Raw genomic sequence first — 15,172 nt, 5'->3', positions numbered from 1 at the left:
TCACCATTTGTTGAAGGGTGTCCTTTGCCGTTGGGTCCTTCTGCTAGGAGTTGAGAGGCACTGGAAAGGTGATTTCTCCTTAAAAAGTGGGATTGCTAACGTGAGCAAGATGCTGTGGCTCAAAGACGGATCTGCAACCCAGGGGCTCCCAGGAGGTCCCCCTTGATCAACAGGAGGGTCAGGCCCTGCTTATCCATAGCCTGTGGCCTCTCCTTAGAAAACACACACTTGATGGTCTTGTTTTACTGAGAGAACCTGGGTCCTGGGACCATTCAAAACCAAAGGCCAGAAATGGAGTGCTAGCGCACACTCTGCAGAATGGTACCTGGCCTGGCCAGGTAGTTGGAACAACTTTTAGTATGGAAATAAGGTGATCCAATTGTATGTGCCAATTAGATAAGATCATAGTGGAGCATTTAAAAATAGATGAGTAACTATGGACAACCAGAAGATAGAGTGGCCCTAGGTGAGCCAGTTGTAACCCAACCAAGGTGTCTCTGCATGTCTGACCATGTGTTGCCTTCAATACCTGCCATAAACTCTCTCTTCTGCGGGCTGCCTGCCTGCTCTTCCCCACTCTGAATGCTCATAGCTGAGCTCTCTGCTTAGCCTGTGTTAGGCTCCAGGTTTATTCCCAGCTCTGCAAAAAGAAAAAGAAAAGAATGTTTCTAATGGTCTTTACCGGTTCTTGAACTTTTAAAATAACCGAGTTTTTTATTTATGTAAATATGATGAATGGTGAATGTTACTTCCCCTCATAGCCACTAGTTTTAAGTCAGTTTGCCTTTTAAGCTTAAAAAACAGAGGCAATTTAATATCCATCTTTTATTCTGTCATTTGTGCTCTTTGTAATTTGCGTATGCAATTTTAACTTTAAGATTATAAGTATGATTACAAACAACTATTACTTAAAAAAGAGGGATCTACCCACCTCCAGCGACTTGACCACACCATTGCATATTCCCTTTCATGTCATGTAACAAATAAAACCTTGTCAACGTGCCTGTCTTTGTTTCTGTAATGAAGTTGTTAGTGGACACACTGACATGGAGAATTTATCCACATATCCTGTGTGTGCATGTGAGGATCTTGAACTTGTGTGATTAGTAGTTGGGCTCTTTGAGGTCCTACAGCAAGGCTGGCATTAGAAGTATAAAATGACCAGCTTTTATACTTCCTGTGTGTTTTGTGCTGTGTTTGACATTCTTGTTTTTGTGTTTTTTTTTAAACCCTCCTATCTCTGTGCTTTTTCTTGAAATGGTACAGTTTTCACTTGTAGTCATAGTTAACCCTTTTTGGTTCCCAAGGAAAAAGTGGTGAAATTAATTTGGGAGAATATTCAGATTTGTTGGATAAAAACGGTCATTTAAAAGATGCCAATTCTTTGGCCTTCTGACTCTGTGTGTGTGTGTGTGTGTGTGTGTGTGTTTTCACCTTTCTTTGTTAGAACTTGCCAGGGTGGTGTTTGACCTTTGGCTCTCTCTCGGTGGCCCTTGGCGGTTGGGATGCGGTAGTGTAGATGTGCAAAAAGTAACTCTTTCCAACTCAAATAGACACCTACTCATTTGACCGCCTTTGCAGGATGACCGTTTCCTGGCCCTGACCCCTGTGGAGGTGACGCGGTGGCTGGTAGGGAGCAGGAAGAAGAAACTGGACAGGGTGGCCCCAGCTCTGGTGGATGCCGATCAACTGTTTCCCGTCCTGACTCCCGCCCCCGCGTGACTCTTCCCAGCAGGCTTCTCCTAGAGATTAATTTGGTTTTAGCCAAATCTTGGGGATTATTTTGGTTTTATTTAGGTGTTAATACAAGGAGATTATTGATTCTTCCTGCTTAGATTGAAATACACACACAGCCATCCCACCACGTGCCCCATGTCCTCCACTCCGGGAGAGAACAGAGTTGATATTCATGGTGCTTCTGAGGGAGCTGGGGCCCTTCAGTCATCATAGAGCACAGGTATCTGAACACCACGCAAGTCACACGTTGATTGTGATTTCTGTCTTCGGAGGGTCTAGAACATGCCTGTGAATAATCACAGGACCACTGCAGGCATGGGGGTGATTTCCACCTCTGATAGTTAGAGGACACGTCCTTAGGTGTACAGAATGCCCGTGGCTGGGATTGTGAGGACCTAGATGTGCAGCCCCTCTTGCCCAGGGACTGGGGCTGTGTGCCAGGTGGGCGTGGGGGTGTCCCCACCCCGATCCTGGAGGGAACCAGAACCACACTGAAGCTCCCTGGGCCACTGACTTGAGTGAGAAGTTAAAATTTTTCTGTCCCTCCTTCTGCTTTTGAGGAAACAAACACTTAGTAAATTTAAATTTAGACATTTAGCATAAAGAAGCAATGATTAGAGTATTAAAAAAACCAAAAACCTTTCACTTCTGAAATAATTTTGTTATAGGAATTGGACACGGATGTATCTAGAAAAAAAATTCTTTGTAGTCCATGTTTTTTTTCCCCTCCGGCTTCCCTCTTTGGTGTACTTGGCTAGTTTCTTAGAAGACCATTTTTTAACACTTTTGATATTTTAAAGTCTCTCCTGGTGTCTGTAGACTACAAATGATAGCATTTTAGATAGAACCCAGGTGCATTTAGGAATCCCTACTTGCTGGATATTTTGTGTGGTTCCTTCGTGCATTTCAAAGCAGGGGCCAAGACATCATGGTCATTTGCTAGAATAACCTTTCTCTGTTCTGTTGCGCCCCCCACCCCCCATAGCATCTGAGTTCTACTGTGACTTTCTTTGGCAGAGAGGAGAATGAAATGGATCAACGGCCCCTTACCCTGGGGATGGTGTTAGGTGCCTTGTGTACATTATCAGCCCAAGGTGACCCTTGGAGAAGGTGGTATTCTGTCTCTTATGTGGGTAAGGAGGACAAATGGTTTTTCCCCAGTAACTCAGCAGCCTGGCAGTATAGACAAGAACTGTACTCGCGGATCCCTTGATGTTGGGAGCCACTTGTGGGCTGCTTTCTTGAACATGTGCTAGGAGAGTGCAAGAGTTGGTTTGTGAGTTTGTCTCTTCACCATCTTGGAAGACAGAAAGTACGAACCTAGGAGTAAGACTGGGTGGTGGCAGGTTAGGGGGGGTTGAGGAAGAAAACCCAACCTCCAAGAGGCCAGGGGCATGCCAGAGGGGGTCAGTGCAGGTGGGAGCTGGAGGGGCTGTCCTGGGCGGTCCCCTGGGGGAGCAGGTGCAGTTGACACCTTTTCCCGCGGGCCTCATCCTTTCCTCTGGCCCTTTGGCCAGCTTATGTAATCCCGTAGGGTTGTTTATTGCCTGCCTTCCTCTGGAGCTGCAGCTCTCCAAGGAAATGGGCCCTGCCTTTGGGTCAGTGCCCTGAGTGCCTCCTACTCTGTCACCTCTTCTCATGTGCTATGAAGTGATCTGATTCAGAAGGAGCCCCAAGAAGCACCCCTTCCTGAGGTCCCAGGAAGTTTGGGTCAGCTCCTGAACACTGCAGTCTGGCTGGGCCGCTGGTGCTGGCGAGGTGCCAAGCCTGAGTTTTGTGGCAATGGGAACCCGTGTGTCAGCCCCTGCCCTCCCCTTCCCCAGTCCCATGAATCCCCTTTCTCCTTCCTCCTTGAAGGTTGCCTCGGCCTTGAGGAGCTGAGCCAGAGCTGGGTCAGAGAAGGGGAGCCACCAGGCGGAGTGGTACAGGCCCCCGTTGCAGGGGTGGCACCCAGAGCCCAGGCAGTGAGCTGCGTCTTCACAGTGAAACAAGCCCCGGCTGTTCCAGAAGCAGTCAAGCCTGCCTTCCAGACCCTGGGGAGACTTTGTTCATGTTGTACAGAATGGCCCTGGGATGACGATGTCAGCTCTGGGACCCCTGGCTAGGAAACCACAAGTGTTAGTCGGTGACAAATGAGGGGGCCTTATCAGTTCCAACTGCCACATGAGTTCAACCCCCTCCCCCTGCCCCCCAGAGCCAAGAGTGCCTGGGCCTCCAGACCCAGCCCTCCAGCCAGGAGACCCTTCCCCTTTATCCTCTAAGTCAGGCCTCACCCCACCTTGCCCCCAGAGCAGCCTGGAGGGCAGGCCTCTCACCCCAAGGAAGGAGAGGCAGCTGGTAGGTTCTCATAGGTTCTTAGTAGGGATTCCTGAAGGCACCCAGGTTCTATCTAAAATGCTGTCCCTTATAGTCTGCAGACACCAGCAGAGACTTTGAATATCAAAACTATTAAGAAAATGGTCATCTAAGAAATCAGCCAAGTACAACCCCCATTTAGGAAGCCCTGGACTGCCACATGGTTCTGGACACCGTGGGGACTGCAGTGCGCAGAGACGTGACTCAAAGCAAGTGGCCTCCTTGAGGCCCCACGTCCCTCCTGACTTTACCGCAGTGGCCAGTTATTTGCTTTGTTCTATTTTGAGCCTTCCATTTCCACTTCCACCTTAATGCATCTGATGCGGAATGCTTCCTTTGGACCATGGAAAAGTAACATCAGGTCATGGAAAACAGCCATGTGGGTGGTTTTGTTTTGTTTTGCAGTTTGCCTCCGTTGACAGTTCCACAAGTACCGTGGGCCAAACACGGTCGGACCTCATTTAACGCTCACCACACTCCTGTGAAGCAGGTACCGTGTCGCTCCCATTTGATAGATGGAGAAACTGGAGCTCAGAGCAGTTCAGTCCTTTGCCAAAGGTCACACAGGTCGGTTGGAAGTTTTGAAAGAAGCTTTTGATTTGGTTCTTTCTGACTCCAGTGTCCCTGTGCACCAAAGTAAGGGCTACCCCTTGAAAGCCGGATGATGTGCTTCTCACCGACTTTACAGGTGTGAAGTCTTGTTCCAGGAATGTGGCAGTGTTGTTGATGACCCATGTACTCACAGAATGTTGATTAGTCTGAGCACCTGATTTATAGATCTGAAGTAGGCCTGGGGAAGGAAAGCAAACTGCATGTGTGGAGCCCTTTCCCAGGGCAGCGATGGCTGGTGCAGCCCAGCCAATATTGTGTAGTATTTCTTTTTTTTTTTTTTACAGATGAACTTAATTAGTCTCTGTCTATTCCTCCCTCCCCTGTTCCCCACGTGCCTTGGAACACTTTACTTAGATCTTCATCGACAGCTCCTCCCCAACCCTGCAGGACCTAGCCCACCGTCTGTTAATCTGTGAAGATCCTTACCTGGTTCCTTGGGTTCCCAGACTGTAGCGCTTTGAGACTGTGAACCCTGAGCACAAGTATTGGGCCGTAGGCCAAAGGAACACAGCCGTGTTTATTGGTGTATGGGTCTGGTTGCTTTTGGGCCACAGTGGTGGAGTTGGGTTGTCATAACAGAAACCATGTGACCTACAAAGACTGAAATAGTACCTGTGGCCCTTTTAGAAAAAGTTTACCTACCTCAGCTCTGGAGGAACCAGCCGTACTAAACCTCAAAAGCCAGAGCACCCCAGATCGGTCATGCTCGTGAGCTTTAGCTGTCAAGGTGGGGCCGTGGAGGAAGTAGGGGGTGGGGGGGAGACAGGTGGCCTGTGTCCGGTAAGTTCTTTCAAATACTGTAATCGGTAGATCTTGGTAGATAGAGAGTCTCAAAGGGTTTATTTTCAAGAGTGCTGGATTTCCTCCTCCTCCTAATCGACCTACTTAGTCACTCAAATCGACCTTTGTTCTTCTCTTTTCTTTCCCTGCCACTTCTAATCCAGGGCCAGGTCCACCTGTTCTCCAGAATGCACGGGGAGGCTTTCTCTCCACCTCCACTGCCCTGACCTGAGCCAGCGCCCTGTGGTCATCCTGGGCCTGGAAGCTGTATCAGGTCCAAAGAGCCCTGTCGCCGCTCCCAGCCCTACGCACAGCGGCAGTCTCCTCTCCTCCAGCTCCTCACTCTCTGTATTTCCTCCCTGGTGGGTAGCACCGTCTGTCACCATCTTATTTATTTTATTTCTTTACCTGCTCACCTTATTTTCCCCTCTGGGATCCAGGATTTGTGAGGTCACTAATTTTCATCATTTTCATTTACTAATGTGTCCTCCTCGGCACCTGCCACACGAATGAATAAACAAATGAGCCAGTGGTTGAGAAGTGGGTAGTGCTGGGAACATCTCGGACGCAGCATATGAAAAACATCAAAACATTTATTTCTTCTTTTCACCCTTCCTTCTTCTTCTTCTTCTTTTTTTATTCCAGGGATTGAACCCAGGGTGCCTAACCACTGAGCCACCTCCCAGCCCTTTTGATTTTTTTTTTTATTCTGAGACAGGGTCTCCATAAGTTTCTTACGGCCTCACTAAGTTGCTGAGCCTGGCCTTGAACTTGCAGTTTTCCTGCCTCAGCCTCCTAAATCACTGGGATTACAGCTGTGTGCCATCACACATGGCTACAGGTATCATTTTAAATGCATGAAGAACTTGTACTTAGCTTCCTGCTTTATTTTGATGCAGCTTCTGCCTTATTGTCCTCGCTATTCCTCAAGTGCAGCCCTAAGCCTCACATTTGAGTATGCCCTCCATTCCTGCTGGGAGAGGCTTTTATCCCTAGAAGTGGTGAGAAAGAAAAGAACCCTGGAATCCATTGTCTTGGACCAGCGTTTACCAAATGTTAACCCAGCTTCCCAGCAAGGAGTATGCTACTCCAGGCTCAGTGTACACATACTTACCAGATGGGACAAACACGAATTTCACAGTACACGACTGTGCATCTCTTCTGTTCTTGACTATTCTATTTGATTCTGTTCTGTTCCATTAAAACAAATAGCGGTTGTGACCCATTCTCTTGATTTTGTGACCCATGAATGTATCATAGCACACTTTGAAATACAGTGTTTAAAAAAATAGTGTCTTTCCTCCAGAATCCTCAGTCTAACCAAGGGACCCAAAGGTGAGGCCAGTGTCACGTGGACCAGCAGGTGCCTTAGTGCAGGTCTGAAGGGCTGTGGGGACGTGGGATAGAGGTATGAACCACAGGATGGGCCCTGGAGGCCATGGAAAGATGATACCTTTAGATTTAGAGTTTAATTTAGTTGTTTTTTTGCAGATTTTTTCACTTATCACTTCAGTCTGTATATACTATAGGCTCCTCTTTCTTTCTTGTTCCTCTTGTGTACTTTTATTATTATTATTATTATTATTAACAGAGCTATTATTCCCCAGGTGCTTTTTAATTAAAAAAAATAAAATAAAAACTTGGCCTCATTTTCTACCTTATTCACATTAGTTTTCTCTCAGGGTGTGAATGTTATATTAGTATATAATGAAAATGTATCTATAAATGACATTTTTCTTCCTTTATTATTGTGGATTCCTTAACACTTAATGGTGCGTGGCCTTCATAGTTATTTCCATTCCAAACAAAAAAGACTGCACATGCTTGCCTTCATCTGAAATGCAGACATTTCTGTAAAAGCTCCGAGTCTCAAGCTTATTGTGCAACTAAAATCACACCCTCTTTCCCCTGCAAGGGGCATTCAGTACCGTTTTCCGTAGCCTCAGAAATTTGAGTACTCTATCCTCTGCACATTTCCACTTTAAAAAATTGTCAAGTAGACCTTTTTATTATTCTGAACTGCTACAGGCAGGAAGGCTTGCAAATGAGGTACTCGCCTAGCCTCCTCTGGGGCTCCCCCCAAGCGTGGCCTGATGCTGGCCCTGGAATTGTCGGCATTGACAGTCCCTAGGGGTGTGTCTCCAAGAAGCATTTCATTTGTATGTTTTTTCTCTTTGGAATTCCAGCGTTCTAAGTGTGAGATATATTGAATTAGAGTCTGGTCTGTAAATATCAGCAATTCCTAAATCCTGTGACTGTAAACGGTAGGACCGGTCAAGGTGGGAACCATTACTTAGGATCCAAAGCCTGAGAACATTTCTTTGGTTAATGAACATTGGGAGTACATTTGGCCACAAGTACTGACCAAATTTGGAATTAAACCTTGGCTGGATAATCACACTCCAAAGACCTGGGTGAAAGGAAACTTCTAGAAGGGAGGTGGTTACTCATGGCTGATGTTGGCTTACTAAGAAGGGGAAGAGTTATGAGAGCTTGTGCCTGGGGTGTGGTGTGCAGAGAAGACAGATAGAGGGAGTGCAAAAATAAAGGAGGATCTTAGAATGTTGAAAAGCTCCCTGAAGCCAGGCCAGCAGCTCATGCATGCAGGCACTTTGCTGGAGAGCCCTCATCCTAACACTGATGGAGCTCAAGCCTCCTCAGATTTGGTTTAATGAATCGTTGTCCAGCCACACTTGGTCTCCCTTCTTTTGTCAAAAAGGTTAGGTTAGCCGGCCCAGTCATATATGTCTGTAATTCCAGCAGGTTGGGAGGCTGAGGCAGGAGGATCGTGAGTTCAAAGCCAGCCTCAGTAACAGCGAGGTGCTAAGCAACTCAGTGAGACCCTGTCTCTAAATAAAATACAAAATAGGGCTGGGGATGTGGCTCAGTGGTCTAATGCCCCTGGGTTCAATCCCTGGTAGCAAAAACAAACAAACAAAAAAAGGTGAGGTACATGAGGCTTGCCTGTAAGTTGCAGCCACTGTGGTAGGATTTTGTGTCTTGCCATCCTGGGCTTTGTATATGTCTCCACCAGTGAGGAAGCCATGACTTTCTGAGGTCCCAGACCACCTGTTCTTACCATTTCCCTGCCTGCCCCTCTGCACCTGGATCAGTTACTGTGTGACAGTTCTGCACAAATCTGGGGATTTACTCCATCTAGTTTTTAAACAGTAGTGAATCATAGTGAACCATTGGCTTATCATTACTTACCTGAGAGGGCCAGTTGTCCTTCTTTGCTTTGTCCTTGGATTTTTGGTGTAAATTCCTCTAGTCTGAGAGCCACTGTGATAAAACCCAAAGCTCTTAGGTTTCCAGAAGTGAGACAATCTCATTGCAGAAATGTTTGGATTGCAGACAGGCCCTCCGTGCAGTTTAGACCATGCTGTATGGTACCGGAAGGGAAGTCCCCTGGCCCAGGGCTCCAGAGGAGCCTTTGATGGTGGGGGTCAGGCCAGCCCCACCATGCTCTAGGAGCTTGCCATGCCTTGGCGGTTTGTTTACTTTATCCACTTGTGCTAAATCCTGCTCTCCCTTGCCCCTCCCTACACCTCCCCACTCCTTACCTTTTGGCTTTCTTTAAAAAGTGTGCTGCACAGCTTTTTTCCACAGGGAAAGATGGAAGCTCCGGGGCATATTCCTGGGTAGCCTGCCAGTTTTATATGGAAAATCTCATCAGGTCCCCGAACTCTTCTGAATTTGAAAATGAACGCATGAAAGGGAAGGCCAGGATAGGACTGTTGTATTTTCCATGGTTGAAGTCTTCCAGGCTTTCAACATCCAGATGATTAAGCTGGGAACCTTGGCGTTTATCATAACACAGGCCCACCTGAGCCAGACCTGTGTCTGGGGTCGGAACTGCAGCTGGAGCTGGGTGCCTGGGGTGGCCCCAGGTGCCAGCCTGTGACCCTGGCTTTGTGCCATTCCCCTGTTCTCAGAGCTGCAAAATTGATGATTTCTGGTTGCCCTGTTTGCTGGTGTTATTGATAGTATTTTCATGGGTGCTGTGGATAAATAAGGTTTGTCAGAAAACTGTTTGGTGAATTGAAGATTGAAACACAGAATTTAAAAAACTTCTTTATACATGTTTGAAAATAACTTGTGTTTGGCTCTCCTTCTCTGGAATTTTCTAGGCCTCCCCTCTCCCCTCATGGTCGTTAAATGCTTTTCTTGTTTGCTTTCTAAATGTTGGAAGACAGCACCAATCTTCCTGTAGTGGAACAGTTGTGAAAATAAGGGAGTGTGTGGCTGAAAGCATGGAGTGGACGCAGGTTTAAGTAATTTAACTTCTTTTCTTTCCAAATCGGTAAATATTTACAAATCAACCACATCAACAATTTGGGGACACTGGGTCACTTGAAAGCTTGCAGGAACAGAGCACTGCCCGTTGGCCTGCTGCCAGCTCCAGTGGCCACGGAGGCAGGATTTAACATTTTTAAAAATATGCTGATTGCAGACCAAATGCCTCCAGCCAGCCCCAAAGTGGGCCTCCAGGACAATTTCCTCATCTCCACGGAACAGTTTGAGGAAATTTGCATTTTAAAATTTGACTTCTTTAAAGATTCAACTCTTAAGGCTGGAGCAGATTGCTGTGAACTGAGGAATCCAAAAAAAAATAAGTGCCAGATTCTGGCTTAAGGGTTATCATTGGTGCCTGGGATCTTTTGTTTCTTGGGGAAGATAATTGCTCAAATCCATACCAAGCATTTTGTGAGAAGTTAGAAAAAAACAAGTGGACTAACTTTTCCATTTTTGTTAAATGGCACTGATGCAGTGTGGTGTAAAAAACATAACTCCAGTTTTTAGAGCAGAGATAGTTTTTGAGTGTGTCTCAGCTCTTTTTCCTTCAACATTTGAAATCTGACAAAATTAAAGATTTTTAGAAGAGAATTCATATTGTTGTTCAGTGTTGACACTGAAAAATCATAAAGGATTTCCTTTTGGGGGTAGTTTGGCTATGAAAATTTTATCATTGTATCAGCATAATCTGGTCATGACATTCACTGGGTCTGTCAAACTTAATACGAGGAAGATTTAAAAGCATTTTATGGTGTTTTGTTGTCTGAGGATGATATTTAAGTCTGGCCAACAGTCAATAAATAAATGAGAAGCTTTTTAAAAATAACTAGGGTAGTAGCTGTATATCTCCTTCCTGCAAAATACTTGACACTTCTGTATTAATGCTTTTGTATTTTAATTTCCTTTGCAGAGTATTGGGAAAGGGTCGTTATGGTGCATAGACCCAGAGTATAGACAAAATCTAATTCAGGCTTTGAAAAAGACACCTTACCACCCACCTCCCACCTCTCCTCAGGCATATCAAAGGTAAGCAATACCTTCTTTCTTTTGGGGGGATCTACTGAAGTTGCTTTATTTTGGCAAAGGCAGGCACTGCAGCTAATTTCATAGGCTGCGTGAGGTTTCAAAAATAACTGCAGATAAATGAGAAAGAAATGAAATATTATTAGTAGGCATATCCATTGTTGTATTTCCTGCAAACCTTACCGCTTCTGCTCCTCCCGAGGAACAGTGTTTCCAGAAGGCTTCATGGTGGTAAAATATTGTCTTCCTGAGTAGAAACATTTACAAAGAAAAGCTGACAGCTTTCATATCTCTGGGTGTCACGTTTTGTTGGGATAAACATATACAGGAATGAGTCAGGCGAGCGATGCCATCTTCCCCTGCCCTGAGCAGGGTCTGCTGGCCTTGTGAGAAGGCTTGCTGGGTTGTTGTCTTTCCTGGTCTCCATGTAGACGGTGCTCCTAAGTGATGGGTTTGTTGTGGTTACTTGGTGTTTGCTTCTTCAGGAACTGCAGGGGACAATGGAGACCTCTGCTCTCCTCACTCCCATGTGTTGGGAGGTTGAGGTCATGAGTGCCATTTTTACAAATATATAATCAGAGTGAAGGGTTATGTAGATTGTCTTTTTTTTGGGAAAAAGCATATTAACGTTAGATTCAAAGAAAGAGACATATGACATGAAACAGCATTTTAAAGTGGATTTTATCTACACATGGTGCTTGGGTCCTAAGTGCATCCCTCAATATTTCAAAATTATGTTAGAAATGTATGTATAGAAATGTTTTTGTGGCAGCTACCCTAGTCAAGAGAACTTGTCCTTGGACTACACCTTTATGTTAACTGGGAGTGGCATGGTGTCAAGAGATTTCTGGAGTTTTATAGTCCCCTTCTCGCAGATGCTTCTCCTGGTCTGATGCTGGTTCTGCAGGAGGCAGCACAAAGTGATCCTCCAAAATGGCATTAATGAAGTTCTTGTGCCTCTCAGCCGAGAAGCATTCCATCACAGGCCCTAGACAATCAGTCTTCAGCAAGAGACGGGGAGGAACAGCTGGGCTCTCTGAGAAGACTGCTGTATGTCTGCGTTTGCTAGGCGATTAGCGTGATGGTAGCTATAGCAACTGGAGTGTCTCCATAGTAACGCGTAGCCGAGACAGGTGCAGTTGCATCACAAGGCTGTTTGTTGCCTGGCAAAAGGACAGGCCATTAGTACTTAGATATACGCTGTTGCCTTAGAAACAAATAACCCTACATAGCAACTACAGTTGGTTTGCAAGGTTTAAAAAAAAAAAAAAAGGTTGTAGCAGCTTTTGTCTGTGTTCATAAAAATCAGGGGAAGCATACTTTATTCAGAATGACAACTTGAGGTCATATAGCTGTAGGAGATAAAATGGGATTTTCCAAAGCAGCCCAGCTGACATTGTAGAAATGTCCAGAAGGACAGAGCCATATGCTTGGTTTTCTCCTTGTGGCTGTAGCCACTCCTGAAATGGAAGGGAACTGGGACTGGAGTGGAAAATTGCTAATGTTCGGGGTTGTTGGGGGAGAGGACCCTGATTATTGAAGTATTTCCTGGATTCTGGATTTGCATGTTCCTTTGTCATTCTGTGCCCCCTCCCCGCCAACACACACACATTCCAAATGGCAGGGAATATACACTTCACTTACCTCTCCAGTTTTGCCTCAGAAGTATTTCGTATCCCTTTGCTTCTAGGAAGTTAAGAACATGAGTGTTATTCACTGGGTCATATCATTGGTTCATTTAGGCCAGTATTTTGTTGCCAAATGTGACCCCAAGGGAAACGCAGTAATTATTTAATAATTTGAGGGATTATAGTGGAGCTCTGGGGCTTGCAGGAGGAATGTGTACTCAGGCAGGAGGCTTTCTGAGCTGGCCTCAGCCTAACGACTTCATTTTGATTTTTAATATAGGCATAAAAATACAGACAAAGCAGGGTTTTTATGGGGAAAATAATTTCCAAACAAATACTTTGGGTCCTGTTCTGTCATCTGCAGTTCTTTTCTCCCAGTTCATTTCTACCACGTACCCATGCAAGTGCTTAAATTTCACCTCCGTCAAGGTTGCTGGATGTGGGGTGAGATGACAGGTCAGCTTCTAGCTGGCTTCTTCCATGCCTTGACTCTGAGAGCCCTCGCTGCCTCTTCCCTGGAGACCCTCATGCCTTCCTCTGAGAGCCTGAGGTTTGCTTCCAGAGTCTCTCATCTGTGAAATCGTACTAAAGCTACCAAACACTAGATGATGGTCTGCTATTCCTATGGCTCACAGTGATGTGGTCTTCAACTCAACTCTAAGCCACCAGGCTACTTGTTGGCATGACTTTAGGAAGATGGGAGTGGAACAAGGTGAGTCGTTGAACTGCGACCAAAACTTGCTGAATTGGCATGGTCTGGCCAGGTCCACTGTGATGCTGGGAATCACCTGTTGCCATGGAGGTCACCAGGGAAGGATTTGGCTTCTGTGGATCTGTACTTTGAATGCTGGAGAAGGTGGTGATTAACCAGATGGGCAGTTATTGCTAGTACTTGCAGGTGTGCTTGGCAGGTAACGCTGAACTGAGCCGCAGGTGGCTGGAAGCAATAGGGAAGATGAGGAACCTGGAAAGACAGCCCCAAACCTTGTTTGCATCCAAATATAAAGTCAAATAGTGCCATCCCCAGCTCGTGCCTCTGGGTTCTGGTGTGCCCTGTGAGATGTCTGCTGGGTGCTCCTCGACTCTTAATTTTTTATTCTCTTCCCTTTTCTTTTTTGGATACCAAAAAACAATTTGTGGATTGTTTTTTAATAGAAACGCAGAGAGCTCAGTAACATTAGCCATTGGATTAGTTTCCTTGGGCTGCCATAACAGAGTACCACAACCAAGTGACTCAAACTACAGCAATTTGTCACCTCATGGTTCTGGAGCCTAGAAGTCTGATGTGAAGGTGTCAGCAGAGTTGGTTCCTTCTGAAGCTCTGGGGAGAACCTGTTTGGTGCCTGCCCCTGGTTCCTGGTGGCTGCTGGCCATTTTGGCTTACGGAAGGAAGCATCCTGTTGTTCTCTGCCTTCTTCCTCACGGTGACATTCTCCCTGTGTGCTATCTGTCCCTAAATTGTTTCTTCTTAGAAGACACTGGTCATGTTAAATCAGGGGCCCATCTTATTCTAGGATGACCTATTTTAACTTCTCCAGTGACCCAGTTCCCAAATAAGGTCACATTCTGAGTACCCGAGACTAGGACTGCGATGTAAGAATTTTAATTCAATCCTTAGCTGCCTTTTCTTTTTTTCTTTTAAATATTTATTTTTTAGTTGTAAGTGGACACAATATCTTTATTTCATTTTTTTTTTTTAATGTGATGCTGAGGATCGAGCCCAGTGCCTTATGTGTGCTAGGCAAGCACTCTACCACTGAGCCACCATCCCAGCTCCTAGCTGCCTTTTCTTTAAAGAAGGCATTTTTTTTTTGTCAAATGAAAGTAAGAAAATGTTCAAAACACAAGATGAAGGGCATGCATCCAAAGGACGCAGGGGCCATCCTTAAATTGCTCCCATTAGTTCAACTGGGAAGATTGGAGCAACGAAATAAGTGGCATCTTATTGCCTTATAACTGACAGCGCAACTCAAGTATCTGTGAGCCCATGTTTATGTAAATAAGAGAAGAGGCACATTTCCCATAGAGAATAATCTCAAATAATTTATGTGGCTGTTCTTCCATTTGAGGTGGGGCATAATTCCCCACTCTCTGAATGATGGCGCATGATGATTTCTTTGCAAAAAGTAGAATTTGGGAAGGGGTGGAAGGTAAGTTTCCAGTGGGAAAACCTATCAACCACTACCTACCTGTCAATGCTGACATCACAATGATGGATATTGTTAGGTGTCTGTTTGATGTCACGAACTTAGCTCTTCACCTCTGGGTTAGTCAGCTTTCTGCTGCTGTGACAAATACCCGAGCTAAATCAAATCAAAAGAAAAGATTTATGTGGCTCATGGGTTTAAAGGTGTGTCCATGGTTGCTTGGCCTTGTCACTTTGGGCCTATAGCAGAAAGTATATCATGACAGGAGCAAATGGTGAAGGAAGATACTCACCTCCTAGCAGCCAGGAAGCAGAGAGAGAAAGAGGAGGTGCCAGGGTCCCAATGTCTTCTTTGAGGACATGGCCCCCAATGACCTAACTTCCTCCCACTAGCCCCCCCCCCAAAGTTTCCCCCACCTCTTAATATACCACAGGCTGTGACTGAGCCTTTAGCATGTGGGCCTTTGGAGTCAGATAGCTGTGTCTCCATTGTGCCACAGGGTCCTTAGCCTCTGGTTGTTTGGGGGACACTTTTAATCCAGATCCTAACAGAGGTCTTCCTCCCCAAGACCCGTAACGTTAGTCTCATCGTGGG

At 45.7% G+C, this 15,172-nt stretch overlaps 1 protein-coding gene and 1 long non-coding RNA gene across 10 annotated transcripts in view; one reads left to right on the top strand and one right to left on the bottom strand.

Moving 5' to 3' along the window:
• The window catches only part of Foxn3 (forkhead box N3), a 384,532-nt gene that overhangs the window by 211,940 nt on the left and 157,420 nt on the right, over window positions 1-15,172 (top strand). For all 5 annotated transcript variants that reach the window (XM_078050695.1, XM_078050694.1, XM_078050691.1 and 2 more), the window contains one exon: window positions 10,691-10,806. In XM_078050695.1, coding sequence (XP_077906821.1) covers window positions 10,691-10,806 — 116 coding nt within the window. The remainder of the gene's footprint in view (window positions 1-10,690; window positions 10,807-15,172) is intronic.
• LOC120886876 (uncharacterized) lies at window positions 1,772-11,232 on the bottom strand. 5 transcript variants are annotated; one of them, XR_013439208.1, is made up of 5 exons: window positions 10,818-11,226; window positions 9,048-9,485; window positions 8,695-8,766; window positions 5,901-5,982; window positions 1,772-4,882 (listed from the first exon to the last, which is right to left on the bottom strand). It is a non-coding gene; the product is annotated as an uncharacterized LOC120886876 (long non-coding RNA). The 5 variants fall into 5 exon arrangements; XR_013439206.1 differs by having other exon boundaries at window positions 5,901-8,766; window positions 10,818-11,232; XR_013439205.1 differs by having other exon boundaries at window positions 1,772-5,982.

Source organism: Ictidomys tridecemlineatus, chromosome 5 (assembly GCF_052094955.1).
Source record: "Ictidomys tridecemlineatus isolate mIctTri1 chromosome 5, mIctTri1.hap1, whole genome shotgun sequence".
Taxonomy (NCBI): Eukaryota; Metazoa; Chordata; class Mammalia; order Rodentia; family Sciuridae; genus Ictidomys; species Ictidomys tridecemlineatus.
This window is presented reverse-complemented; position numbering and strand designations above follow the sequence as displayed.